The following is a 21184-nucleotide window of genomic DNA, read 5'->3' as shown; positions in this document are numbered from 1 at the left end:
TTCTTTGAAGATAGTGTTTGAAGTAAGTACCTATGCAGATGTAAACAGTCATTTTTAAGTCGAAATGTACTGCCAAACTTTGTTTAGAACTCTGAACAAAGTCAGCTCTGCTGTTCTTAAATTAAAACCCCTGCTAAAATTGGCAAATGAATATAAAGTAATCCTGCCTGAAATTAATTTCCAGATTATTAGCCATTCAAGTAAATCTTTTTTCTACACATTTTTCAGGTCAAAGAAATTTTTTAGTTTTATTGAGAGTTGTTTGGTGAAGAATTACATGCAGCGGCCTTCAACTGAACACCTGTTAAAACATCCATTTATCCGTGACCAGCCAAATGAACGGCAAGTTCGAATCCAGCTGAAAGATCATATTGATAGAACAAGGAAGAAGAGAGGAGAAAAAGGTATGTGGTGCAATATCAATGTAATTATAAAAAACAAATTTTTAATTATTGATCTTAGGCTTCTTCAGTTAACAAATATAAAATAACTTTGTGTTGGAACATTACTTCTTCTGGACCAAGGCAAGAATGTAAACCTACTATTCATACATATGCATTTCGAAATTATGTTCCCACAGGAGGGGAGCACTGAGAAATGTAAAAGCAATCATTATACTGAGTACGCAAGAACTTACAAACCATCAATTTAATACATTCTTTATATTCAAACACTAAATAGTGGAATCTAACCTAGCATCATTCCCCTCGCCTTTTGGCCAGCTCACCTATTGAGTGTTCAGTTCTTAACTTTTCATGAAACTGCTTCTGAAATGTCCCATCTGTATTGAAAAGATGCTTCTGTTTTCTCTATAAAGTGACCTTTCACAGTAAGCATACCTGAAGAAAACATAGCTTATTCTTTTACAGCTAAGGCAACATTGGTTTGTATTTTGGAGTTATATGGCTGGCATATCTGGTGGTACCTTTCTAGTTAGATAATTGACCTGAGGCAGCAATATTATTTCACAGTGATTCATATTTGTGTAGTTTACCACCATTTGAAGCATTTTGCAAGGAAGGATGAGGGGAGGCAATATAAGCTACAATTTTAAAGGAAGTGCAAAAAGAGCAAGATCCCAGGGTTCACATGCATAAGACTTTGAAGATAGCGAGATGAGTTGATAAAGATGTTTTTCTTTAAAAAAAAGACAAAGGACCTGTGGTTTTATAAATAGAGTACAAGTGCAGGAAAGTTGTGCCAAACCTTTATAAGTTATTATTTGATTGTTGTACTTAATTATGGGCATCACACTTTAGCACCTACTCTGTTTCCTGCCACTGAGCCAATTTTTTAACCAGGCCAATAATTTGCCTTCAATTCAATGGGCGTCAACTGAAACTAACAGTTTTTTTTGTGAGGGACTTTATCAAATGCCTTCTGGAAGTCCATATAAATAGTGTCCATAAGCACACCCCTGTTTACTACTTTAATCATAGCTTCATAAGAAACAGAAACAGGAGCAGGAGTAGGCCATTTGGCTCAACAAGACAGTTCCGCCATGGAATAAAATCATGGCTGATCTGATTGTGGCCTTAATTCTACTTTCCTGACTGTCCCCCATAACCCTCAACTCACTTGTCAATCAAAAATCTGTCGAGTTTAGCCTTGAATATATTCAATGACCCAGCCTCACTGCTTTCTATCAGAGAATTCCAAAGTCTAACAGCCCACTGAGAGAATAAATTCCTCCTCATCTCTGTCTTAAATGGGAGACCCCTTATTTTTAAACTGTGCCCCCCCAGTTCTAGATTCCCCCACAAGAAGAAACATCTGCTCAGCATCTACCCTGTCAAGCCCCCTCAGAATCTTTTTTATGTTTCAATAAGATCACCTCTTATTCTTCACTCCAGTGAATATAGGCCCATTCTGTTCAACCTTTCCTCATAAGACAACCCCTTCATCCCAGGAATCAGCATAGTGAATATTTTCTGAACTGCTTCCAATGCCAGTATAGCCTTCCTTAAGTAAGGAGACCAGAACTGTACGCAGTACTCCAATTGTGGTCTCACCAATGCCCTGCATGGCTGTAGCAAGGCTTTCCCACTTTTATACTCCATTCCCCATTCAATAAAGGCCAACATTCCATTTACCTTCCAAATTACACCCTGTATCTGCATGCTAACTTTTTTTGATTCATGGACAGGGACACCCAGGTCCCTCTGCACCATAGCATTCTGAAGTCTCTCTCCATTTAAATAATAATCTGCTTTTCTATTTTACCTGCAAAAGTGGGCAACCTCGTATTTTTTTACATTATACTCCATCTTCCAAATTTTTGTCTACCCATTTAATCTATCTGCATCCTTTGCAGAATCTTTGTATCCTTGCGACTTGCTCTCCTACCTATCTTGGTATCAGCAGCAAATTTGGCTACAATGTAGTTGGCCCCTTTGTCCAAGTCATTAATTTAAATAATTGTGTTGAAGCCCGAGCACTGATCCTTGTGGCACTCCATTGGTTTTCCAACCTGAAAATAACCCATTTATCCTGCTCTCTGTTTCCTGCTAGTTAGCCAATCCTCTACCCATGCTAATATATCACCCCCAACACCTTGAGCTCTTAAGATGTGCAGTAGCCTTTTATGTGGCATCTTATCGAATGTCTTTTGGAGTCCAAATACACTACATCTATTTGTTTCACTTTATCTGCCCTGCTTGTTACATCCTCAAAGATCTAATGAATTTGTCAAACACCATTTCCCTTTCACAAGACCATGTTGTTCCTGCCTTATTGGATTTATGATCTTCTGAATGTCCTGCTGCTACCAATGACTGATGTTGGACTAACCATAGTTTCCTGCTTTCCGTCTCCCCCTTTTCTTGAATGGTAGTGTTAAATTTGTGGTTTCCCAATCCTCTGGGACCTTTCTAGAATCTGGGGAATTTTGGAGGATTACAAACAATGCATCCACTATCTCTGGAGCCACTTCCTTTAAGGCCCTAGGATGCACGCCATCAGGTCCAGGGGACTTGTCAGCCTTTAGTCCTGTTAGTTTTCCTGGTACTTTTCCCTCCAGTAATTCTGATAGTTTTATATCCCTCTCTCCTTTTTTGCTTTTCTATTGTGCTATATTTCTATTTTCTATTCACTGCTTTTCTATTATTCTTAGTATTATTTTTGTCTTCTACTGTGAAGACAGATACAAAACACTTGTTCAAAGTCTCTGCTATTTCTTTGTTTCTCATTAATTCCCCAGTCTCTTCCTCAAAGGGACCAATGCTCACTGTTGATACTCTTCTTTTTTGTATACTTGTAGAAGCTTTTACTGTCTGTTTTTATATTTCTTGCTAGCTTTTTCTCATACTCTAATTTATCCCTCAATGTTACTTTTTAGTCATCCTTTGCTGGTTTCTAAAATTTTTCCAATCTTCTAGCATTACATCCTTTCTTTCAGTTTGATACCACCCTTAACTTCCTTAGTTAACCATTTGCGGCCTTCTCGTAGAGTTTTTCTTTCTCAATGGAATATATTTCTGTTGAGTAATGAAGTATCTCCTTCTATGTCTCCTGCTTTTCTATTGTCTTACCTTTTAACCTAACTAATTCTGTCCTCATACTCTTGTAATTATCTTTATTTAAGTTTAAGGCACTAATTTCAGACCCACATTTCTCAACTTCAAACTGAATGTGAAATTCTATAATGTTATGATTATTCTTACCTAGAGTATCCTTTACTATGAGGTCCTTAATTAATTTTGTCTCATTACACATTACCAGGCCCAAAATAGGCTGTTGCCTGATTGGTTCCAGAATGTATTATTCTAAGAAACTGTCCTGAATACACACTATGAACTCATCCTCCAGGCCACATTTGCCAATTTGATTCACCCAAACTGTATGAAGATGAAAATTTCCTTTTCTTATTGTAGTACCTTTCTAACAAACCTCCATAATTTCTTGATTTATCCTTTGTCCTGCAGTGTGCTACTGCCAGGGGGCCTGCAAACTACTCACACCAATGACTTATTTCCCTTGCTATTTCTCATCTCCACCCAAAATAATTCTACATTTTGGTTCTCTGAACTAAGATAATTTCTCACGACTGTACTGATCTCATCCTTTATTAACAGAGATAGCTGACCCCGTTTTCTTTTGCTCCCATCCTTCCAAAATGTCAAGTACCCTTGCATATTCAGGTCCCAGCCATGGCCACTTTGCAGCCATGTCTCTGTAATGGCTATCCTATCCAACCCACTTATGTCTATTTGTGCTATCAATTCATCCATCTTGTTATGAATAGTGTGTGCGATAAGATAAAGAGCCTTTAATTTTGTCTTTTTATCATTTTTGCTTGCTCTGACCTTTATTTGCTGGTACACACTTATGTTTGTGCACTCTGTCCTTTCCTGTCAGACTCTGGTTATCATTACTTTCATTGCTATCTTGTACTATTGCCTTGTTCTTTTTCTTTAACTTTGCAAATCTGCCCTCACATGGACCCTTCTCCTTCACTATTAGTTTAAAGCCCTCGTTACAGCCCTAGTTATACAATTAGCCATATAATTACCTCTTCAAAAAGTTCAATCAGGCATGATCTACCCTTTACAAAACCATGCTGGCTGTCTCTGATTAGCAGAAAATGTGAAGGTGTTTGGTCACCTTACCTTTAATTATAAACTCGGAATTTTATGACAACAGATGTTAGGTGAACTGGCATATAGTTCCCTGGTTTCCTTCCTTGTGCCTCTTAAGTAGAGTAATTATTAACTAAATGTTAATAACTTTCAATGAGGAATTGGATATAAACGTGAAAAGGATGATTTTGCAGGGCTATGGGGTAGAGGGAGACTAATTAGGTGGCACTTGCAAAGAGCTGGCGCAGCCATGTTTGGCCATTTGGACTCCTATACTGTATGATTCTGAGACCCATAAGTTAAAGTGAGGCCTCTCTTCTCCCATGTCCATCATTTTCCTTCCCTACCAAATCAACGAAAAAGTGGTTTATTGATGACAGACATGATGGCTGTAAAGCATAATGTTTCATTTGATTTAGATGAAACTGAATATGAATACAGTGGGAGTGAAGAAGAAGAGGAGGAGTTGCCTGAGCAAGAAGGAGAACCAAGGTAACAATGTTTTAATTAAAATTTTACACTGTCCTATCTGGATTTATACAAGACAAGATTGGTGAATTATTTGGACAAATAACAAAATATCTTAAGAAAACCCATATGGACCGATGTTTTAATTTTTGCATTTGAGATACTTCCCTTCCCCTTGCAGATTTTAAGTTTTTCTCAGATTTCACTTCTATAATCCTTTGGTCCCTTCCATCTAGTTTTCACTTTTCGTTATAGTTTCTGACACTTTAAAAAAAAAAATCCAGAATTACGCTGTACCCTGACTGAGTAGATAATATTATCACAGGTTCATGTCAGTACCCTTCATCTGAATATTAGTTAGGTGCGCAAGGTTACTTGTCTTCTCTACTGTTTTTATCTTCCCTTCCCTCACTTTTTTTATTTCTCCCCTCTCTCCTCTGGAAAATGTGCCTGTTCTCGATTCTGTACTTCCCTCTGGTGGTAGAGAGTTGGAATTTATCATGTGAGAATTTGTGAACAGCCTCATGCTACTGTTCTGTATCACTGCAGACAGTTACTTTTATAACCTGTAACTAATCATGCTCAGTTGCCACAGGTAATGTGAAAAATGAGAAGATTTAGCTGAAAATTGCATCTTAATGGAGATTTCTCCTTCGCAGCAAAGGACTTTAATCATACAATTGAAGATGGTTTAAAATATAACAGGGGTCAGGGTATGAATAACCTAATATTATGATTGTGACTTGGTGTAAATATCATACAGATATGCAAGAACAGTAAATTAGCTTCTGTGGGAACAGAGTAGTTAAGTACAGAGAGAGAACCCATTACATAATAACATCATGTATGAATGAACTGACAAAATCTGGGTGTTAATTTCAGAGACAATGAAAAGAGACTTTTAACATTGATATAAATAGGCTTCCTGTATCTCATTTTTGACAGTTAACCAATAATTGTCACAAAATAATGGCAAATAATTATTGTGGACAACATGTTTTATATTTGGGGCCAACTTCCATGGGCCTGTAAATATCACTTCGCATAATATTTCATTTACCATTCAGAAGTGAATGTGGAATATTTTACACTTAGCTTGCAATCAGCATGTTTTGTGGGTCCATTTTCTTTGTTTGTTCAGCCCTTGTACTTGTCATCTGATATACTTTGGAACTGTCCGTGGAGATGGCTACCATACTTTTGAATTTCTGATTTTGTTTGGGGCAATGCCTCATAAGAGATTGCATGCCAGCCTGATTGATTTGCCTGAAACAGTCAGCATGAATTAAGTATTGGACTGGCAGAAGAGATTATGTGACCAGCCTCCATTAGCTGTGGACACTTGCCCTCAATTGTCTTTAAGTTTCCAATGTTACATTAAGGGTATGTTCATGTGTTTCTTGTAACTGTTAGGAGTGACCTCTGTTCTGCTTGGTGCCAGTAGTGATGCATAGTGGTATTGTCACTGGACTAGTAATCCAGAGACCCAGGGTAATGCTCTGGGGACCCAGGTTCGAATCCTGCCACGGCAGATGGTGGAATTTGAATTCAATTTAAAAATAATCTGGAATTAAAAGTCTAATACTGACCATGGAACCACTGTCGATTGTTGTAAAAAACCTACCTTGATCACTGATGTCCTTTAGGATGGAAATCTGTCATCTTTACTTGGTCTGGCCTACATGTGACTCCAGATCCACAGCAATGTGGTTGACTCTTACATGTGCTCTGAAATGGCCTAGCAAGCCACTCAGTTATAACAAACCGCTAAAAACTCGCAAAAAAGCAATGAAACTGGACAGACCACCTGGCATTGACCTAGGCACCTGAAATGACAACGGCAATCTCAGCCCTGTTGACCTTGCAAAATCCTCTGTGCTAACATCTGGGAGCTAGCGCCAAAATTGGGAGAACTGTCTTCACAGACTAGTCAAGCAACAGCCTGACATAGTCATCCTCACAGAATCATACCTTACAAATAATAGCCCAGACACCACCATCACCATCCCTGGGTATGTCCTGTTCCACCAGCAGGACAGGCCCAGCAGAGACGGCGGCACAGTGGTATACAGCTGTTATACAGTTGCTCTGGGAACCCTCAACATCGACCCCAGACCCTATGAAGTCTTATGACTTAGAGTCGAACGTGGGCAAGGAAACCTCCTGCTGATTACCATGTACTGCCTTCCCTCAGCTGATGAATCACTCCTCCATGTTGATCACCACTTGGAGGAAGCACTGAGGGTGGCAAGAGTGCAGAATGTACTGTGGGTGGGAGACTTCAATCCCCATCACGAAGAGTGGCTTGGTAGCACCCCTACTGACCAAGCTGGCTGAGTCCTAAATGACATAGCTGCTAGACTGGGTCTGCCGCAGGTGGTGAGGGAAAAATATACTTGATCTCATCCTCACCAACCTGCCTGCTGCAGATGCACCTGTCCATGACAGCATCGGTAGGAGTGACCATCCCATGGAGCTTGTGGAGATGAAGTCCCACCTTCACGTTGAGGATACCCTCCATTGCGTTGTGTGGCGCTACCACCGTGCTAATTGGGATAGATCTAGCAACTCAAGACTGGGCATCCATGAGGCGCTGTGGGCCATCAGCTGCAGCAGAATTGCACTTGAATGCAATCTGTAACTTCATGACCTGGCATATCCCCCACTGTACCATTACCATCAAGCTGGGGATCAACACTGGTTCATTGAAGTGTGCAGGAGGGCATGCCAGGAGCAGCACCAGGCATAATTTAAAATGAGGTGTCAATCCTGGTGAAGCTATAACACAGGATACTTGCATGCCAGACAGCATAAGCAGCAAGTGATATACAGGGCTAAGTGATCTCACAACCAACGAACCAGATCTAAGCTCTGCAGTCCCGCCACATCCAGTCGTGAATGGTGGTGGACAATTAAACAACTCACTGGAGGAGGAGGCTCCTTAAATGTCCCCATCCTCAATTATGGAGGAGCCCATCACAGTGCAAAAGATAAGGCTGAAGCATTTGTTACAATCTTCAGCCAGAAGTGCTGAGTGGATGATCCATCTCACCCTCCTCCGGAGATGCCTAGCACCATAGGTGCCAGTCTTCAGCCAATTCGATTCGCTCCACGTGATATCAAGAAATGGCTGAAGACACTGAATACTGCATAGGCTATGGGCCCTGACAATATTCTGGCAATAGTACTGAAGACTTGTGCTCCAGAATTTGCCGCGCCCCTAGCCAAGCTGTTCGGTACAACTACAACACTGGCAAATACCCGGCTATGTGGAAAATTGCCCGAGTATGTCCTGTACAAACAAAGCAGGATAAATCCAACCTAGCCAATTACCATCCCATCAGTCTACTCACCATTATCAATAAAGTAATGGAAGAGGTCATCAACAATGCTATCAAGCAGCAATTGTTTAGCAATTACTTGCTCGCTGACACTCAGTTTGGGTTCCGGTAGGGCCACTCAGCTTCTGAGCTCATTACAGCCTTGGCTCAAACATGGAGAAAAGAGCTGAACTCCCGAGGTGAACTGAGAGTGACTGCCCTTGACATCATGGCTGCATTTGACAGTGTGGCATCAAGGAGCTCTAGCAAAACTGGAGGCAATGGGAATCGGGGAAACTCTCCACTGGTTGGAGTCACACCTAACATAAAGGAAGATGGTTGTGGTTGTTGGAGGTCAGTCATCTCAGCTACAGGACATCACCGCAGGAGTTCTCAGGGTGGTGTCCTCGGCCCAACCATCTTCAGCTGCTTCAATGACCTTCCTTCTGTCATAAGGTCAGAAATGGGGATGTTTACTGCTGATTGCACAATGCTCAGCACCATTCACAACTCCTCAGATACTGAAGCACTCCTGTCCAAATGCAGCAAACCCTGGGCAATATCCAGTCTTGGGCTGACAAGTGGCAAGTAACATTTGTGCCACACAAGTGTCAGGCAATGACCATCTCCAACAAGAGAGAATCCAACCATCCCCCCTTTGATGTTCTATGGCATTACCATCATTGAATCCCCCACTATCAGCATCCTGGGGGTTACTTTTGACCAGAAACTGAAATGGACTAGCCATATAAATACTGTGGCTACAAGAGCAAGTCAGAGGCTAGGAATTGTGTGATGAGTGACCCACCTCCTGACTTCCCAAAACCTGTTCACCATCCACAAGGCGCAGGTCAGGAGTCTAATGGAATGATGTCCACTTGCCTGGATGACTGCAGCTCCCACAACATTTAAGAAGCTTGACACCATACAGGACAAAGCAGCCTGCTGGATTGGCACCATCCCCACAAACACTCACTCCCTTCACCACCAACGCACAGTGGCAGCAGTGTGTACCATCTACAAGATACACTGCAGGAATTCACCAAGGCTCCTTTGACAACACCTTCAAAACCCATGACCACTACCATCTAGAAGGACAAGGGCAGCAGATGGGTGCGAACAGCACTACCTGGAAGTTCCCCTCCGAGTCACCCACCATCCTGACTTGGAGATACATCGCCGTTCTTTCACTGTCGCTGGGTCAAAATCCTGGAGCTGCCTTCCTAACAGCACTGTAGGTGTACCTATGCCACATAGACTGCAGCGATTCAAGAAGGCAGCACACCACAACCTTCTCAAGGGCAACTAGGAACTGGCAATAAATACTGGCTGAGCATCATCCCTTGAATGAATACATAAAAAATTTACATGCTGATGCAAACAAGTTATGCTTAAATGTGGCCGCGATTATCACATGCTCTGAAAGACAGACCAGGTTTGTAAGACCATAAGATTCAGGAGCAGAAGTAGGCCATTTGGCCCATCGAGTCTGCTCTGCCATTCAATGAGATCATGGCTGATCTGATAATCCTCAACTCCACTATCTTGCCTTTTCCCCATAACCCTTGATTCCCTTACTGATTAAAAATTTGTCTTATCTCTGCCTTGAATATACTTAATGACCCAGTTTCTGCAACCTTCTGCAGCAAAGAATTCCACAGATTCACTACCCTCTGAGAGAAGAAATTCCTCCTCATTTCTGTTTTAAATGGGCACCGCCTTACTCTGAGATGAGGGGAAACAACGTCTCAGCTTCTACCCTGCCCAGCCCCCTAAGAATCTTATATGCTCAATGAGGTTGCCTCTCATTCTTCTCAACTCCAATGAGTACAGGCCCAACCGACTCAACCTCTCATCATAAGAAAATCCCTCTATCCCTCGGGTTAACCTAATGAAACTCCTCTTGTCTGCTTCCAATGCCAGAATATCTTTCCTTAGATAAGGGGACCAAAACTGTCCACAGTATTCTTGGTGTGGTCTAACTAGTGCTTTGTATAGTTTTAGCAAGTCTTCCCTATTTTTATATTTCATTTACTTTGACATAAAGGCCAACATTCCATTTGCCTTCCCTATTACCTGCTGAACTCGTATGCTAGCTTTTTGTGATTCATGCACAAGGACCCCCAAATCCCTCTGTGCTGCTGCTTTCTGCAGTGTTTATCCATTTAAATAATCTTCGCTCCTCTATTCTTCCTGCCAAAGTGCATAACCTCACACTTTCCCACATTATATTTCCATCTGCCACATTTTTAAGTTGAAATAATAAAGATTTGCAAATATGACACCAGAACTGAGTGTTTATAACTATTTTGGTGGTCTGTGCGCTTTTGGGGAAAAAAGAATAAATTTTATATTGGTATAATGGTCTCTTTTAAAAATTAGGTTTCTCTAAAAGCTTATTTCTTGTAAAAAAAAAACAACTTGCTTCAGGAACTGATCATGTGACCAAGCTACCTGGGAGATAAACATTAACAAAAGCAAAGGGTAAATGAGAAGATTATTGCAGGAACATTTTGTTCAAGTAGTTTAGAGCTAGCAGGTTGCAGGAACATCTCTTTCGGCATAATTCAACTGAAATGCTTTGGGTTGGCTAGAAGGGTTTAAAACCAATGATAACTGAAGGATGATATTAACCGTGATTTAGACTTCTGGGATAGCCAAACTGAGAAGAGCGAGTTCCTATAGGCAAGATTCCAGAGCATGATCTGGGTTGGCTGCACTGAAGATGCAAGCGACACATTGAACTGGGACAGTACAGCTGTGGGATAGTTGGAGATTTGAAGGGAAAACCTTGCTGAAAGTAAGCAGAAGCCCAAGAAATCCATCGCCTTATACAAATCTTTGGAACAGTACTCAGACCAAGTGGATAATCTTCCAATTTCTGCTAAATATCTGACTGGAGTTTTTGGAGTGCAAGTCAAATGGGTTTGGAAGCAAATTTGAATCAAGAAGATAAGTTTAGAGTCTTCACTGTACTTTGGATATCTGTAATGTAACTGATTATTTAAAATAGTATTCATGTTTTTGATTTTTGTGTAGCAAAATTCTTCGGTTTTAACAGTAAACCTTGTCGCTTCATTCTTTTAATAAATACTGGAGTTTTCGGATTTTAAAAAAAAAATAACATGACTGTACTGCTGGGACCATAGCACTATCTGGAAAGAGTTAGTAGGCTGGTACTGTTTCCTCTCGAAATGTGAAAGCTGAGGGGTGATCGAATGGAGGCCTTCAAAATTACGATGCTATTGACTGTGACTGGGCAAACTTAGAGATATTGGGGGAGTTGAATACTAGAGAACACATATTATTAATGCAATAAGGAATTTAGGAGAAACTTCGTAACTTAGAGACTGGTCAGGACAAGGAACCTGAGGTGAATAGCATTGATGAATTTAAGGGGAAGTTGGCTAAGTGGCCAAGGAAGGAAGGAATAGAATATGCTGATAGGGTTAGATGAAGTAGGGTGGTAGGAGTCTTATGTTCATGTGGAAACTGCAGACTACTTGGGCCAAATGCTGTTAATTCTGTCTAACCAATATCTCATCACCAGCCAACTTGACTTGTGTGCACAAGAGAAGCATGTGTAACTAACAAAGTAAAATTGTTGAAAAATAAAATTCATACATGTTTTGAGGAAATTACAGACAGTCTTAATACACAAAATGTTTGCTAACACGCATTGTTTGCTTATTTTGTATTTGTATTGAAGTTGAATCTTAAAATTCAAAGCTGGAGGTGTATCAGAAAAAAATCACTTTATAAAATTATTTTACATTAAATCTGTATCAAGATCTAAAAGTGTCTAATTATTTATGAATATTTGCGAAATGACAAGAAAAGACCATCTGGCCCATTGAATCTGTTCCATTCCACACGGTGGAATTAACTGCTTATCATTAAATCTATCCCATCCCACTGTCCTGTCTAAAACCATGGTGCAGCAAAAAATATAGAGGGAAAAAATCTTAGTCCAATTTAGATAAAAGCTCTGTAGAATGCTTTTCAACCACTTCAAGCAAGTTTCAGGAGATGTAATCCTATGCTTTTATAAATTGTGTTGATGTCTCCAAGTGCTCCTCTGTTTACCCAGCTTAATCAACTTCTCCAAATTCCTTCACTATTTTAAATTGTATCCTTTCGAAATCTACAAATCTTTATGATGTAATGTCCCAAAACTCCAGCTCTGTTTCGATATGTAAGAGCTCTTAAACTTGATATCAGTCGAGTAGACCTGCTGTAGACCTTTCTTCAAGGACTGAAATACCCCAAAATGTGAGCGGCAGAAACCAGACGACATTTTCAATATAGCTGGACCAAGCTATTTTTCTAATACTTCTAATTTTATATTTAATTATCCTGGCTATACATCCTAAATGTTCTTCATATCAATAAATTATTCACCATGACTCCTAGTTTTTTCCTTCTGCTCAGCTGCCTTGAATGTGCAATCCTCCATGGTGTATACATGCTTGTACTTGCCACTGTCCAAATGCATGTGCAGCACTTGTCTACATGAAAATCTGTCTTCCAGTCATAGGGCCCATTTCTCGTATTGCATTCAAATTTGTCTACAAACTAATTTATTCATGTAGCTTTCTTACACCTGCACCTATCTTTGTGAAGGAGTACATTGGAAAAAATAATCTCTTATCTTTTAGCTCAATTGTTAACGTGCCTGGAGAATCGACTCTTCGTCGTGACTTCCTGAGATTGCAGCAAGAGAACAAGGAGCGCTCTGAGGCTATGCGCAGGCAACAACTCCTTCAAGAACAACAGCTACGAGAGCAGGAAGAGTATAAAAGACAGCTCCTAGCAGAGCGCCAAAAACGTATCGAGCAACAAAAGGAACAAAGGCGACGACTTGAAGAGGTATGAATTTTTTAAAAACTGGATTTTGTTATTTGGAGAAATTTTTTATTGGAGATATTGGAACGCCTTAAAAGATGCCTAGTTTTTGTTTCAAGAGCATTGTGGCAATAGGCAAGTTTAATCTTGTAGCTTGTAGTAATCGCTAACAAATGTTAGTGTATTACACAATTGAACTGTATATTGACCTAGTTACCAGTTACACTGCGTTGCTTTTAGTCTTAAAATAAAGTTTACTTGACTTTCACATCATGTCATTTTTAAATTAATTTTTTGTTCTTTGTTGTACACATGTGCTCTATTTTTTCAGACCAGGCATGACAGATCAGATGTATTATTAATCATTATGTTGATAGGTATTAGATATAGCAATTACTTTAAAACAGATGCACCATTAATCAACAGAAAAGTGGTTTACATAAAATTACATAGGTATATAATGAATGTCAGTAGCATTGTCTGCATTCTTGAATGTTTCAATTGGCTGTAACGTTTAGTTGATATACTGTGGAGTAAGTATCAGATGCAAGGTGAATGTAATTGAGTTCAGAACTTGTTTTTGGCTTAAATTTTTTTATAGTGTTTACAATTTAAAAGATTTCAAGATTTAAAAAATTTATTCACAGGTTGTGGGCATTACTGGCAAGGCCAGCATTTATTGCCCATCCCTAATTTCCCTTGAGACAATGCTACTGATATTCCATTTGAATTGAAAACGGTAACTGGAATTTTGAGCTCCATTACTTAAATATTGATTTTTAATAGTGAGAAAGAAAGTGAAGGGTTAGTAATACTGGACACCAAATTTCAAAAGAGTAAATAACCAAGCAAAGTAGTAGTGACACAAAGCTTAAGTTTTAAAGCTGTGAAAATTCACATATACTTCAATTAAAATCAAATGTAGAGAGGAGGAGACATTCAGCAGGTATATATATGAAGGGAGCATGAGGTACCACTTTGAACCACTACAGTCCATGTGATGCAGGTACACAGTGCAGTTAGAAAGGGACTTCTAGAATTTCAACACAGTGGCGAAGAAGGAATAGTAAGACATTTCCAAGTCAGAATAATGTTTGACTTGGAGGGGAACGTAGGGGTGGTGGTGTTTCTATTTTCCTGCTGCCCTTGTCCTTCTGGGTGATAGAAGGTTAGTGGGTTTGGGAGAGACTGTCGAAGGAGCCTGGCAAGTTGTTGTTGTATACATTGTAGAGGTACACCTTGCAGCTGATGGAGGAGGGAGTGAATGTTTAAGGTAGTAGATATGGTATGGATCAAGTGGGCTGCTCTGTCTTGGATGGTGTCAAGCTTCTCGAGTGTTGTTGGAGCTGCACTCAGCCAGGCTTGTGGAGAATATTCCATTGCACTCCTGACTTATGCCTTGTAGATGGGAGACACGCTTTGGGGAGCTGGGTTGTGTGTCACCTGACACAGAATTTCCAGCTTCTGACCTCTTGTAGCCATAGTATTTGTTTCTGGTCCAGTTAATTTTTTGGTCCATGTATTCCTCTCCCACCCTGCAGGATGTTGATGGTGGGGATTCGCTGTTGTAATATTAAATGTGAAAGGGAGGTGGTTAGACACACTCTTGTTGCTGGCGGTCATTACCAAGCCCTTGTGTGGCGCAAATATTAGTTGCTAGTTTTCTGTCCAGGTATTGCTGATTGCAGGCATGGCTTCATTAACTGAGGAGTTGAGTGGTACTGAACACTCCAATCATCAGCAAACATCCCCACTTCTGAGCTTGTGGTGGTGGTGGTGGTGGTGGTGGCGGTGGCGGCGGCGGCGGCGGTGGTGTTAGGTTTGTGGTAGTTGTGACTCTAGGCAGTGGAGAGTTTTCCCCCTGACCCCGATTGACTTTAATTTTAATTAGGCTCCTTGATACTACACTCTGACAAATGCTGCCTTGATGTGAAGAATAGTTATTCTTTTGTCACCATTGGAATTCATTTTTTTGCCTATGTTTGGATCAATGTTGTAATGGGTTTGGAGCCGCATCCTGGCAGAAGACAATCTGAGCAATGGCAAGCTGGTTATGTATTGGTCAGTTCATGGCACCGATAACACTGTTAATGACACAGTCTAGCACTTGGATAATTTTGAGAATAGCCTAAGATTCGGTTGTCCAAATTGGATTTGTCCTGCTTTTTATGAAGGAGACATGCTTGGGCAATTTTCCACTTTGTCAGCTAGATGTCAGTGTTGTGTCTATACTGAAACAGCTTAGCTAGATGACAGGTTAGTTTTGGAGCACAAGTTATCAGCACCACGCCAGGATGTTGTCAGGGTACCATGCAGTTGCTGTATATAGTCTACTCAGTCATGCTTTTATCATGTGGGGTGAGTCAAATTGTCTGAATACTGGAGGCTGTGATGCTGTGGACCTCAGGAGGAGGCAGAGATGGATCATCCACTGGGCGTTTCTAGCTGAAGATTGTTCAGCCTTATCTTTTGCACTGACGTGGTGAGTTTGCTGACCATGGAGGTAGGGAGCTTCTCCTCACGTTACTCGTTTGATTGTCAACCACTATTCGTGTCTGGATGTGACAAGACTGTAGATTTTTGCTTTGATCTGTTGGTTGTAGGATTGCTTAGCTCTTTGCATGTTGCTTCTATTGTTTAGCATGCTTATAGCCCTGTGTTGTTTCTCTGGAGTTTGGCACCTCCTTAAGGTATTTCTGGTGCTGCCCATGGCATGCTCTTGTACACTAGTCATTGGAGCAGGTTTTTAACCTGATTTGTTGGTAATGGTAAGAGGGAGGAATATGCTGGGCTGTGAGGTGACATTATTGTGGTGGAATGCAGTTCTACTGCTGATGGTATGCAATGTCTTATGCATGTCTAGTTTTGAGTGGCTTGATAGGTTTTATATCAATGCCATTTATCATGGTAGTCAAGCCATACAAGATAAGGGATTGTGTTCTCAATATGAAGATGGGGCTTCATCTCCACAAGGACTCTATTGGCAGCAGTGACCACCACACAGTTGTGTACAGGTGCATCTGTGACACAGACTGCTGATATTGAGGTCAAGTAGACTTTTCCATCATGTCGGTTCACTGACCACCAGACTAGCAACTGTGTCCTTCAGGACTCAGCCTGCTTGGTCAGTAGTTGTGCTACAAAGCCACTCTTGGCGATGGACATTGAAGTCCTGCACCCAGAGTGCATTCTGTGCCCTTGCCATCTTCAGTGCTTCTTTCAAATTACATCCAACATGGAGAAGTTTTGATTCATTAGTTGAGGGAGGACGGTAGGTGGTAATTCTCAGATTTCCTAGCCCATGTTTTACTTGATGCCATTAGTCTTCCTAGAGTCTGGAGTCAATGTTGATTCCTGGGGCCACTTTCATCTGACATATATCATTCTGCTGCCGCATCGAGTCTACCTGGGGCAGCACATAATCAGGATGGTGATGGAAGAGTCTAGGATGTTGGCTATGATTCAGTGCATATGAATATGTCAGGCTGTTGCTTGACTAATGTTTGGAAAAGCTCCCAATTTTGGCACAAATCCCCAGATGTTAGTGAGGAGAACTTTGCAGTCAATTGGGCTAAGTATGCCTTTGTCATGGGCAAATCCAAAGCCAAGTGGTCCATCTGGCCTTATTATTGTAGCAGTTTTGACACAATTTAATAGCTTGCTGGCCAATTTGGGACAGTTAAGAGTCAACCATATTGCTGTTGGCTCTGGATTCAAATATACGCCAAACTTGATAAGGACAGTAGGTTTTCTTGCCCAAAGTAAGGAAACATATAAGGGATGTTAGTGAAACTGGTTTTTATGACAATCTAATCAAGTGCATTCATGGCCACTATTGCTAATAAGAAATCTATCTTCCTGATTTATTTTATTCACTAAATTTAAATTCCTCAACCCATGAAGTGGGATGTAAACTCTTGTCTCCAAGAATTAGTCCAGGCCTCTGGCTTACTACTCCAGTATCGTCTCCATTACACAAATTGTACCCCTTATTTGCAAACAGCTGCTAAAATAAAGCAATTATTCTAATCTACAAGTGAGAAGAATTGTGACGGCATGATTACAATTTTGCTTTGTTTCTAGATGATGAAACAGATTAAAGTAATAATGGTCTTTTATATAAAATAAAACAAAATGCAGGAAAAACTCAGCAGGTCAGGCAGCACCTGTGGAGAGAGAATTAACGTTTTAAGTCTGAAGAAGAGTTATACGGACTCAAAACGTTAACTCTGTTTATCTCTCCACAGATGCTGCCAGGCCTGCTGAGTTTTTCTAGCATTTTATGTTTTTATTTCAGATTTCCAGCACCCGCAGCATTTTGCTTTTATCTTAATGGTCTTTTATATGGTTATAAAAGCTATACTTCTCTCATTGGAGAGTGGGAGGTCAGGAACTCCAGGTCCCAATAGACTTCGGAGTATCCGCACATTGGCAGACCAAAACCAGGCTGCACATTCACAGTTCTACATTTTTTGAGTTCTTTGGGCCCAGCACACCTATTCAGGAAGAAATGCCCATGCAAAAACCCATGTCATGTGACATAGAGCGGAGTGCCCGGGAACACTACGTGACAGGGACAGTTGCCAAAAGGAAGTCTTAGGTAGGGGGCAGAGACAGGTTCTTGTTCAGTAAAAGTAAAAGAGAGGAGCAGAGAGACAGGCTCCAAGCAAGAAAAGGGCTGTGGGTGGTAGACTTTAATTGAAAAGGGCTTAGAGAATGCTCTGGTCTTGAAAGAGGGCTCAGATGGAGGGTAATGAAAGAGGGCTTGGAGGGAATCCTGGTAATGGAAGAGGGCTCGGTGGGAGACCTAAAGTTTGAAGAAGGCAGCCAAAGGTTAGTGACTCCATGCTGGGGCAAAGATACCTCTTTAGAGCAGTGGTATTCTGCTTGTGAGTTGGGGCTTTACTGCATACTTGGAAACCCAGGGGTACGGAATCTAGGGAGTCAAGATCGTAACCCTGCATGGTAGGCCATTGATGCCATGCAAGTTGGAGTGAGTTTTGGAGAGAATTCCCAGGTTAGATCTTCAACTGGAATCCCTTGCAAGAGAGAGAGACAGAGTTTGTGAGATTGGTTTACTCTTATGTTTATCGATATCTGGGGGTAGGGTGTTGTTGAGAAATCCATGGACCCCGTTTTGGCCACATCTGCCAATTATTGTGAAGTGTGGTGTGTTTGACCACAGTTTGCCTGCTAATTCATGCGTACCCCTGAATGTTGGGGTATAAGATAGATATAGTAAATTGTTTTATCCTTCTGACCATGTATAGTAAAGTTTATTTACTTTTTGTTCAAAACCTGTGGAATTTTGTGGCTTTATTCACTGAGCAGGTGTCTTGAATCTCAAACCTGGTCTACTTTAAACAAAACCTCATTGGTCCCTGACAAAATCTTATCCAAAGCTTGCAGGTCTAGTCAAGGATCATCATAATGTTGATAGCCCAAAGGCTGAATTGCAGTGTAACTTACATCAAAAAGATCATAAATTTGATATTTAGATTAAGTAATCTTTTTAAAGCAGATAAATTATGTTAAATGTGTATAGAACCTTGGTTACTCCATGCTTGGAGTACTATGAGCCATTCTCATCCCCGTATTAGAAAAATATCTTAGAGGCACAGCAGAAGGTGAAAATAAGTGTGTGGAAGTAATTTCTTTGCTCCTGAGAGTCTGTCCGTAATCAATATATCTGGAAAACTAATGAGCAGATTTCAACAAAACTTGGCACACAGGCTGTGGCCCGAGGAAGAATTGATTAGTTTTTGGCAAAGATGCGGTTTCAAATCTGAATCCTGGAATTTTTTTAAAGGATCCATTAGATCCAGATAGAAGGCGAATTGACTTTTGTTTTAGAATGTTGTTGTTTTAGAGTGTTGTCCCAGCTACTGTGGTGGAATTTATCGCAGCTGTCAAAATCTGAGACGAGTTTTCAGAGCAGGTTGTTGGGTGTGAATGGGCCAGATGCCAGCTCAGTAAGATGGAAACTCTTAAATATAATTTATCCTTTTCAGTTTTGTAGCTACAAAGCATCAATCAGGCAGGGAAAGCCTCAAGGAAGAGCTGTGTAACTGTAACAACATTAATTTGATACAATGTGGTGGAGATGTGCACTCCAGTGAGTGATCTCTTCACTTTTTTTAATTCATTCCTAGGCATCTCTGGCAAAGCAAGGTTACAGTGTTAGCACTGATAAGAGCAGCTATTTGAAAGGTGTGTCATAAAATGTGAAAGAACCAAGACCTGCTGTGATGATGCAGTATGTCCAGGAATGGCTAATTCTACAGAAGTTAGTGTCCTTGTTGCAAAACTCAGGAATTGGTCACAAGACTATTATTGACATTGTGTCTTCATCATGGACACAATTTCAGCTTACTACAAAATCAGCTATGCTTGTATGTATATATTCTCTGACAAAATATCTATCTATCCAAACTTTGTTAAATCAGTACAAATCTAATGTCATTTTCATGCATTGTCTACTTGTATTTGTAATATGGCAGCTATGGAAGCAAATGATTGAAAAACTCAGACCAACGTTTGTGACAAAGTTGATTTAGGGTAAACACAGCAAATCAGTTACATTTTGACCTTAGTGAGCATTTTCTTTAAACGCAGCAACAGAGAAGGGAACGCGAAGCACGAAGGCAACAGGAACGTGAACAAAGAAGGCGTGAACAGGAGGAAAAGAGAAGATTGGAGGAACTGGAGCGTCGAAAGAAGGAAGAGGAGGAAAGAAGAAGGGCAGAAGAAGAAAAGAGGCGAGTGGAGAGAGAGCAGGTGATTTTTATTATCACTCTTCATTTATTAATGTGAGGCCAGGAAAATGGCGTGCACAATTTTCAGTGGTATTTGAGTTGGGTCATTGATGGTTTTAACAAAATTTTGACTTTGGAGTTCTGAATTTCCTCCTCCCCATTTTGCTGTCTCAGCAAATGTTTGGGTCTATAAAGTTTTTCAAGTTTGCCAACAATGCTACTACATGATTGGCTGGCAAGAGAGATCCAAGTAAACTGAGACAAAGAATGCCACTGTCTTTGACTGCTGCTATGGAACAGAACACGCGCCTCATGCAATCTAATAGTACAATTGAGAACATTCAAAAAGTATAATGTGATTAATTTAGTAGCAAATTTGCCCTCTCTCCATTTCTGTTTTGTACTATGTCCTTCACTCCTCCTCTCGTGTGCACGCTCTCACACACATGCTCTCCCCATCTGTTTTGCCAGTTGAGTGCACAGTTGTACACCTTCATCTATAACATGATGTCTATGTTGAGTTGTTCAACATTGAAGATAACATCAGATCTAAAATTTACATTTCTTATAATTAAAGGTCTTGTCCACTGTTTCTTTTGGTTTGAAGTTTAATGAGATATATATGAAATTGTAACACAATGAGTCGATGTGATCAAATTCAAATTTCTGGTCAATTTGGGTAATTTTTACTGATGATGATATCTTAAAGTCTACAATCATCTAAACTCAATGAAGAATTTTTCCACAATAATTTAAAAGTGCACAATTTGAATACTGTCATGCATCATTATATACCAAACATTTCTCATTTACTGAGCCAAATGAAGCTAATACAAGATCCAGAACAGTGTTGCCAATTGTAATTAATAAGCAATTTGCCAGTTCATCTTTTCCTGTTGTTAGTGCAGGCTAGATGTTTTAGTCACTATTTAAGCATGATCCTCTAAGTTCTTTCAGTATTATTTTGGTTTTGAGGACATGTCATTAATTGCTGCCTGAAAGGTGATGTATTCAAAGTGGCAGATCTGATCATGTATTCGGGTGGTTTTATTTGCCTTGTTGTAGATCATAGGCATTGCCACGATAACTTAAATCACACTTATGTGTTTAATTTGTGAAATTGGCTGAGCTTCTGGTCATTACAACACGTCAATTGTTGTTAATTTAGGGAAACAGCATGACTTACAAAACATCTGTTAATAGAATTACAATGATCTTA

General features: G+C 40.3%; 1 protein-coding gene across 12 annotated transcripts in view; it reads left to right on the top strand.

Moving 5' to 3' along the window:
• Positions 1-21184, top strand: part of LOC121283948 (mitogen-activated protein kinase kinase kinase kinase 4) — a 355829-nt gene that overhangs the window by 233552 nt on the left and 101093 nt on the right. For all 12 annotated transcript variants that reach the window (XM_041198761.1, XM_041198757.1, XM_041198759.1 and 9 more), the window contains 4 exons: positions 229-404; positions 4997-5069; positions 13024-13234; positions 19826-19987. In XM_041198761.1, coding sequence (XP_041054695.1) covers positions 229-404; positions 4997-5069; positions 13024-13234; positions 19826-19987 — 622 coding nt within the window. The remainder of the gene's footprint in view (positions 1-228; positions 405-4996; positions 5070-13023; positions 13235-19825; positions 19988-21184) is intronic.

Source organism: Carcharodon carcharias, chromosome 11, assembly GCF_017639515.1.
Source record: "Carcharodon carcharias isolate sCarCar2 chromosome 11, sCarCar2.pri, whole genome shotgun sequence".
In the NCBI taxonomy this organism is placed as follows: Eukaryota; Metazoa; Chordata; class Chondrichthyes; order Lamniformes; family Lamnidae; genus Carcharodon; species Carcharodon carcharias.
This window is presented reverse-complemented; position numbering and strand designations above follow the sequence as displayed.